Genomic DNA, 8,691 nt, shown 5'->3' with positions numbered 1-8,691 from the left:
ATTCTCCCAGGAAGCCTGGAGCTCCCAAGAAGCTGGACCCTGCGGTCCCTGAACGCTTGAATGCTCCCAGTAGCGTCTAAACCCACTGACACCTTGCTCATCTCAGAAGCAAAGGCAGATGGGTTGAGATCTAGGTTTGTTTCTAATCATGCTTCCTAGTTTTATGGCAAACAGGCTAAAGAAAAATTGCATTTCACACGTGGACGTGAAAGCTACTTCTATACCAGTAAATTAGATGGTGCCAAGGAGCGTTCCCGGACAACGGCAGTCAGTCATCTGGTAGCATTACCAAAATGTATTGAAGGTGTAGCGTTAAACAAAAATATCCCTGGCCCATGCCAACCAATGGCTTCCCCGACAATTTCCAAAGAGCCAGGAGTTTTCCAGGGCCAGGGACATTCCTGTTAAACAGTTTGCATGTGGCTACCCTGTTCTGGAGGTAAAAGTGGTTACGAGTGTGGCAGTGGGGTGATCTGTGCTGTTGGCCTCCGCGCCAGCGAACGGTCCCAGACTTGGTTAAGTCACTAGCACAGCCGCAGCTGGGCAGCCCGAGTCCGACGTGCCCGCGGTGCTACAGGTAAGTTGTTGCCTCTCTGCTCTCCCTTTCTTTAGCCTGCGCAACGGCCACGTTGAGGCACTGAAGCCACTCTTCCGCGTTCTTCTCGTCTTTGGCCTTGAACACGTAGGTCTTGCTGTCGGTGAATATCTCAAAGGCCCGAGGAAGGCTGCGGTCCCGGCGCTTCTTCGCCACGACTTTAACGCTCTGCACCTTACTGAGTTCAATGGGGCAGTCGTCGGGGTCGTCTTTCTGGAACACGGGATGGGAAGAGAAACAAAACCATGTTCATAAGGTCAAGCACCCCATCGTCCTGCTGAACAGCTTGTGTCGACAGAGCTAGGCTTGTAAACATTACTCATGTGGGCAAATACTCTGGTGGGGATTTCTCAACAGAGAGTCGCCAGCTCACACAGCCACGGGGTCCGCAGCGATGCCACCAGCTGCTCTCCTCTCGCGTTTGCACTATTTAGTTCCGACTTCTGGTGACGATTTCAGCTATTAATACAGGCTTGGATTTTCCTTCCTCTGGCTTTAAACAACGGTGACCTTTGCTAAAGATGCCTGAAAAACTCCCCAGGGAAACACAGTGTTTTATTACAGTCACAGCTCTGACGAGAGCACTGCCCGCCTCTGGCGCTGACACCCCTCTGCCCCGGTGGCACCACGTTCCTGGCCTGGAAGGGGAAGGAGCAGGGTCTCCCCGCACGTTTGTCCCGGCACAGTTGCTGTGCTTTAGGGAATCCTTCCCGGGGCCAAACACAGCCACAGGCAGCTTTAGGACCCCATCCATGAGGAACTGGACTCGGACCCATACGCTTGTTTCATGTAGCTAGGGCAAATGAACTGGAGTCTTACGAGTCTAAAGGCTTAGCGTCAACTTGCCTCTAAACACTAACGTCGTTCAGTGACGCGGATGTGCACAAAATCATTTCTAAAATCAGTGGTGGGTATGTTAGCCACTTCTCTCCAGTTAAACAATTCTTTATTGTATCCCCATACAATTCCCAAACTTTAGCCCTTCCCAAATTTCATTTACATTTACATTTTGGGATGTGTTTTCAAAAACAGGACAAGAAGGAGGCATTGCTAAAAAATGACACTATTTAAAATAAAAACATTTGGAACACACATTTGCAAAAATCTTTAGCCCATGAGCCATGTACAATTCTTGTCAATGGCAAATACTTCCTAGGCATGAAAATCAGCCAGTCCCCAGGAGACTCTCTTCTCTTAAGGAATGATAAGTTGTTCCCCCTTCTTAGGCCCTCCAAAAATGGAAGCAGCAGCTCCTTCTGCTAGTTTTGAAAAATGGAACAGGTACTTTGAGTGCGGTCCAGGAACATGAAGGAAATCATGCCATTTTTCAGTAAGGAATGGAGAATATAGGATAGCTCAATTGTAATTTTATTTGAAAATGCATAAAGTAAATAAGTCTATGAATCTTAGCATTATTATAAGAGTGGGAATGTGAGGCAGGCAGAAAAAGAGTTCATAGTTCAAAGTCATGGAATTTTCCTGGGGAAGAAGAGACCTGTAAGCTCAAGGTATGAATCGTGGCCTCCAAATGAGAAGTTCAAGCCCAAGGCCCTGATTCCTCAAAAATATTTAGGTACCTCCTGTTGAGCTTCTTATATTTTTTACTGAAGTAGTGAGTTTTAATCCAAAATTCAAAGGCAGATTTTCCAAAAGCTTTCTGCTCCTGTCATGCAGGAAAGATCTGAATGAGAATTAATGGCTAAATATCTTTCAGGAGCTGATCATGAAACTCCAGCTCAGGAGCTGATGACTGATCTGCCATTTTTCCACCTCCGTGATGAATTCTCAGGCTGTTTCCCAACTTTTGGAGCTCTTCCATGTTGGGTAAAATGTATTATTTGCAGTCAAGGTCTCCTACATTCCTTGGAGTGCTGTAATCACTGGGCAACCTCCCCCTTCCTGGCCAAAAGAACATTTAATCCCACACCTTCACCAGAGCAGGTCTCCGGCAAAAGACACTGATGTAAAACCCCGCCACAACCGCCAGCTGCTGGGTGAGCAGGTCTCTCCAAGCCATGGGAGGTCCCTGGTCCTTGAGCGGCAGAGCACAGCCCAGAACTGTGTCTTCCCCGGCACAGGCCCATGCCCTGATGTTGCTGTTAAGTATTTTGGGGTGGGGTATTTATCTGCCTCATTCATTTTTTACTAGTGATCCCATTCCAGCCCTGAGAAGTTGCCTTTGAATGGATAATTTCCCACTAAAATCTTCAGTTTTGACAAAATGACTTTCCATTCTGAGTAACAACGAAAGCTCACAACCAGCTTTGTGTAGGAGCTAACGTTTCCGGAGGCAGCATTAATTCCCCGTGCACGACCAAGGGACAGCAGTAACTGTCCCCCCTCTTCTGGTTCCACAAACACCGACTCAGGAAACACCAACTCAGACAAGCCTTTATCAACTGAGTTTAAGCAGGCTCGGCACTGAAATCGGACCTGAGATAAAACATTATGAATATTGTATCACAGAAGATTCAAAGCAATGACAGACTCAAAGAACCAAAACTTTACACCCTGTGAGCCAGATGTTCAGGCTTATACCCCTACCTAGCAAAAATGACATACTCTCTTCATTACATGTCATGCACACATTGGGTTCGACCTCAAGTTGCTAATGAAAGTTGATTGCACCCTAGACACATTTCTCTGGAAGGAGATTACCACTATTTTCCAAGAGTTTAGGATGTGGCTCACATTTGGACCTCTCATATTTTGGTTTTCTCTTGCCTCCCTTTTACCCACTGGCCCTATAATTGCTTACACAGAGCAAATATTGTTCACAGGGTGACTTTTACAAAGGAAAGGTTCATAGCAGGACTACAGAAATAACCAGGCACGGCCAGCTGGCTATTTCACAATGCTTCTTCTGTGTTTGGTTTGTATTTGTGAGTGAGCACTGTGCAAAGTCAAAACACCCACATAGCAGCGGCCTGTTTGACCATGCCAGAGAGGAAGGGCAGGATTCTCATCCTCCGCCAGGCGAGTATCTGCCAGCTTCAGTAACTAAAACAAACACCAGATGCAGCTGGGCAGCCTGGTCCTGCGCGCCGATGCCTCAGGAAGCCTGGCCGTGAGAGCTGCGCAGGAGCCGGCCTCCGACCACCTGGGTACGGGATGGTCTCAGCCAGCTCTGCACTTGGTTGCCACTTATTTACATTTTAAATCTTTTTTTTTTTTTTCTTTTTAAACGACAAAATAAAAAGGGACCCATTACTCGCTGGCAGCATCTCAAGCCGCGTGGGTCGACCGGTCCTCACAACCACAGTTGTGACCATCAGCTCACCTGGCTACCTCACCATGGATTTTATGTTCCCTTCCACAGCTCTCATGTCTCATTTGCCCAGCACCCACGTCTCATTGCCTGCTCCAAGACCTACATCGGATTTCAGCAGGTCTGAGAGGCAAAACCGACTCTCCCCCATGAAACACAACGCAAAGGAACAGGGCTCGCGTGCAAGACCCCTGCCGAGCCCAGCTTCGGGACACGGTCTGCTGCAGCCCGGGGGGACGCAGGCAGCATCGCTATCTCCTTCCCCTCGTGGTGTCAGCATGCACCTCACAGATTTAGATTTGAAAAAATCTTACTTCACACTTTTATTGTCTGAACCACTTTTTCGAGACTTTGTACCTCGAGCGCCGCTCAAAGGGAAGCCTTTTCTGCTCGGTGCTCTGAAGCAGCCAGCTCTCCGCGGCCGGCGGCGACTGGGCTACCCAGCGACGCAGCCTGCCCGCGGGGCTGGACCGAGGGACCAGCCGGCAGGTCGCCCCCCTCTCGAGGGCCCTTCCGGAGCAACCGCGCAGCGCGCTGGCGAGGCCGGAAGCCGTGGGGCTCGCCGGGGTTCCCGGGCTGCACCCCGGCAACGGCTGAAGGCAGGGCTCGATAGCTCCAACTGAAGCACGAACGGGATATAATGCACCCATTCGGAAGGCCGATTAACTCAACACAGCCACCGTGCTTCCTGTCTCCGGAGGGCTGGAAGCCGGCCTGCCGCTCTGCAGAACCATTCCAAATATTTGTGCTTAATTTTAAAACAGCAAAGAAGCCTTGAATTTGCCAGTTAAAAGGGGAAAATTAATCTATATGAACTACGCTGTTGAGCAAAATCTGCTGTTCAACAGTCTAATCTGCCAGCTTCATCCATCTATGAAGCATTACACATTCCGCACATTAACAGGGAGACCACTGAGAATGCAAATCCAAGGAGCTGATTTTTATGTGCTAATCGCATCCCAGGAGTAATCACGGTATTCTGATGCGTCTTGTGCCCAGCTTGTTTGGAGAGCTAATTAAATCCAGCCCCTTAAATACATTTCTGTAAGCCAATCAACATGCCAGAAAAATGACAATTATTCGGATACCCTTTAAAAAGTGAACATCAACCAGTACTGAACAAAACTTATGACACATGCGTGGACTGTCTTTAGAATCTCAACCAAAGCATCAGAAGAAGTCACTAGAAATTAAGGAAAAAGCTGTTTTATGAAACACTTGCTTTCAAGCATTGTCCCAAGTTCCCAGGCACATGTTCCTCCCAGGCTTGACCCCCTGTTACATTTCCTAAAGGAAGGGACTCAAGAAGCCATTTAAGAAGCTTAAAGAGCTTTACTAGGTTTCTGTAATAATAAAGATTATTTACCAAAAATATTAAGGCTTGACTATAATTGGAAAATGCAGCTATTTTTGGATTATCTGGGAGAGCTCTTGTAACTCAATAAAAAGACTATTTTGCATAATGTTTGATAATTGTCCTTGTGAAAAGCTGAAGAAAGTCAGTTTCTAATAACTGAGAAATAATAATCACTGAAGACCAGATTCAGTTATAATGTACTCCATGTCCTGTGACAAACTTGCCTCTGAGTCATACTGGTATAAATTTCAAACAATTTCACTGAAATTTCAGCCGAGTTGCTCTGAATTTAGACAAAGGTAGAAGTGAAAGCAAAAAGCTCAGCTCCTTGTAGACAAAAGCATTCTAGCATTACCTTGCTTCAAAAACCCTTGTATTTCCTGTACAAACAGCATCAATTATAATGCCATCATCTCAAGACCGGTTATTAACGCATAAAAGCAGGCAAAAAAAGGGCCCGACTTTCTCGATGTGCCGAACGTAACTGTCTGCCCCCGAACACTGCTGATCCCATGAAAGTCTGGGACCCCAAAAGCACAGGTGACTTTCACAGTGTTGGCTGTGGCCACTGCTTACCGTGCTGTTTGCAAATGGAAATATGTATTTACCTGAGCAGAATTTGTTGAGTTTGTGTTTATTCAATGAAATAAAGAATCCCTAGTCAAGACTGAAAATAATTTTTCAACCCGCTGAAAGAGGAGCTTTTAAATGATCTAAATCGTGACGCTCAGGTGCGTCGAGGCAGAGGGGAGGATTCTCAGGCACCGGTCACCAACCTGTAGGTCATGAAGGGGCTGAGGCACTAGCGGCCGTGCAAGCGGCAGTGCCGCAGGCGGCCGGTCTGAGCCCTGCGCGCTTGGAGCGGGCTGTTCACACGCACTCCACGATTGCCACTGCTGTAATGCAAGCTAATGGCAATCTAACACCAAGTACCCTGGAAAACCTCATGCTCTTCGTCCACAGGGAAGGGTATAAACCAATTCAGCGAGCAAACCCTTGGCTGAAGTTAGCCATGTAGTGTAAAGAGAGCAAAGGAAAAAGCCGAGTGTTAAAAACCGCTGGGAAATGGTGTTGCGGAGGAGGGAAAAAAAGAAAGCAAACCGATGTTCTTCTGACTTACGGATTTTCCTTTCCGAAAAAGGAGCTGGTTGCCAGCAAGAGTGAAGTAGCGAGTTTTCCACCTCTTGATAAACTTCCACCGGACTTGCTTCTCTTTGAGCTTGCCTTCAATCAGAGGCTGGCCGTCCTGATTTACAACTGGGGAGGTGAACAGACAAGGAGGGGGTTATTTCTTTCCTCTCTTTGCCTCAGCGGAAAGCCAGGCTTTCGCTGCGATGCAGAAAAGGTTTTCTGCAGTTTCGCTGTGTCGGCTGCAAGACCACATTCCTCGCGACCTCAAGCATTCAGCTGTCATCGAAGAAAGGCATTGCGGCCCTCAGTCACAGTTTGCTTGGGAGGCCGAACAGATGGAGCTGACAATTCATACTGCTCTGTCTATCACATTTTCGGTTCTGTTATTCATTGCATACTTATCCCCACCATAAAGTCTCCCAACTGTTCCTCAGCTCCACAGTACTTTTTTATGCAATTAAAATCAGGCATTCACGCTGTCTCTGGGACTTAAAGCCACACCATATAGTTTAATACAGAGTCATATTCCTGCCATAGAATATTACGGATATAATATTCCAGGGATATGACTGTTAACTGCAACAGTTTGCTTCTTTCCAGAAACAGTGCAACGGATCAAATAAAGAGCTAGAACTACAGTTTTCAAATGGAGCTAAGAAACTAGACCCCGCATGCCACAGGAATAATCACCAATCTCTCTTTGGTTTCACAGCAAATTCCAGCCTAGAAATGTGGCTTTTTGCTGGGAAAAGGGCTGGTGAGACAAGGGCCCTTGTCCCGCAGGCGTGACCCGTCCCTGCCTCATCCAGGGAGCAAGGCGCAATTCCTTCGTGCACCTGTGGGGACACCGATGCTTTTCATGGGCCCTCCCGTATGCAGTGCGCAAGCGGTAACTTAGCCCTGCGTTTTGCAGAGGTCGCTCCTGGTTACGTCCTTATTCTCTTTCCTACTTCTTTCTTTAGGGATATTGCCGAAGTCGTTTAACATTAACCGTCGGTTTCATGAAACATAAACCTTACAGTGAACCAAGAGTTACTCACGGCCTCCCGATCTCACAGCACCAGTCCGCTGGGAACACGATGTTTTCTGTCACTTCTGCATTTCTAAAGTAACGCCCTTCATTTGGAGAGCTGCAGGGGAGCTGCCAGCGCACCTCGGCTCGGTGCCGGGGCTCGGGACGCACCTCGCACCCCCAGCAGCGCCCGGGCCCCCCAACCCCGGCACCAGCCAGCAACGTTCAAGCTTTCACCTCTTGCGGTGCAATTCACTTGCAAACGATTAGTGCGTCGTTGACCAAGAACATTCCCTCTCTCACAGGCCGGGTGGTTACAGCTAAAGCAATGCTCTGTGCACGCACACGTAAACGCCATCCTTACGGAGCCTGCGTTAAATAAAAGCAGGGGTAACTCTGCCCGAGGCAGCCACTAGGGAGGGAGAGAGGGAGAGACACCAAGACATCCATCCCCCTGACCTGCCTTACAGAGTGTTGCCTAAGAATGATCTGAAATGTGGTTAAAAATACAAAATACACATTACAGATTTTAATAACTGTAATGACTGTAATCAGCATGGAAGCAAAAATACAGGTACACTCAGCTGCATTGCCTCAGCTCAGCTACTTTCCAGTCCATCTTCTATAGTGGCTAAGAAGTGACTTCAATTTGTCTTAGAAAAATAACTTCCGTTTATCAGTATAGATTCTTCTTCAGTCAATTCCCTTAAAAATAGAAACCAAATAAAGAGAAAGAAAACCTTCATCTCCCCTATGCTGCAAAAATATTGCTATATTTAAAATGACTCTGCAAGTTCGAAGCACCGCCTGGATACAAGGAGGCCTTGTGTCCCCAGCCGCAGCGTGTTTACAGGGACAGGGCCACCGTGCCGCCCGCCCCGGGGCCGCGGCGCTCACCGGGCTTCATCGCGCACTGCCACTTACGGAGCCAGCCGGAGCGTCCGCGCTTCCGGGAGCTGCTGCAGCCTGCAAAAACCACACACGCAGCAAGGCATTTTCTAGCACAAGAAAAGTCCAGCGACCGAGAGAAGCACCAGGGTTTTAAAGCAGCACCGGCAGCGCGGCCGGGCAGTCGCTGCTCTTGCCGTGTGCCGCCAGCCCTGAGGGAGGAACCGGCAGCAGAGGAGAACAGGGAAGACGGGAACGGCGCGGAGGGGCACAGACGTGTGCCAGGGAAACCTCCACCTGCTCCCAGCGCCCTCTCCAGCTTTCATTCCAGCTTCTCGGGCACTTTGTCACACTGCACACATTATATTCGAGTAAAGAAGTTAGGCTAAAAAGGAACGAGCTAGGCTTGAAATCACGGACATAAACTCGCCTTGAAACTG

The 8,691-nt window shown here is 48.3% G+C and overlaps 1 protein-coding gene across 2 annotated transcripts in view; it reads right to left on the bottom strand.

The window, feature by feature from the left end:
- Positions 1–571: 571 nt before the first annotated feature.
- VEPH1 (ventricular zone expressed PH domain containing 1) overlaps positions 572–8,691 on the bottom strand; it is an 89,951-nt gene continuing 81,831 nt past the window's right edge. For both annotated transcript variants that reach the window (XM_026057796.1, XM_026057797.1), the window contains 2 exons: positions 6,341–6,477; positions 572–808 (listed from right to left, as the gene is read on the bottom strand). In XM_026057796.1, coding sequence (XP_025913581.1) covers positions 572–808; positions 6,341–6,477 — 374 coding nt within the window. The remainder of the gene's footprint in view (positions 809–6,340; positions 6,478–8,691) is intronic.

Source organism: Apteryx rowi, unplaced genomic scaffold (genome assembly GCF_003343035.1).
Source record: "Apteryx rowi isolate R43461 unplaced genomic scaffold, aptRow1 scaffold_140, whole genome shotgun sequence".
Taxonomy (NCBI): domain Eukaryota; kingdom Metazoa; phylum Chordata; class Aves; order Apterygiformes; family Apterygidae; genus Apteryx; species Apteryx rowi.
The sequence above is the reverse complement of the archived record's forward strand: the minus strand, read 5'-3'. Positions and strand labels throughout refer to the sequence as shown.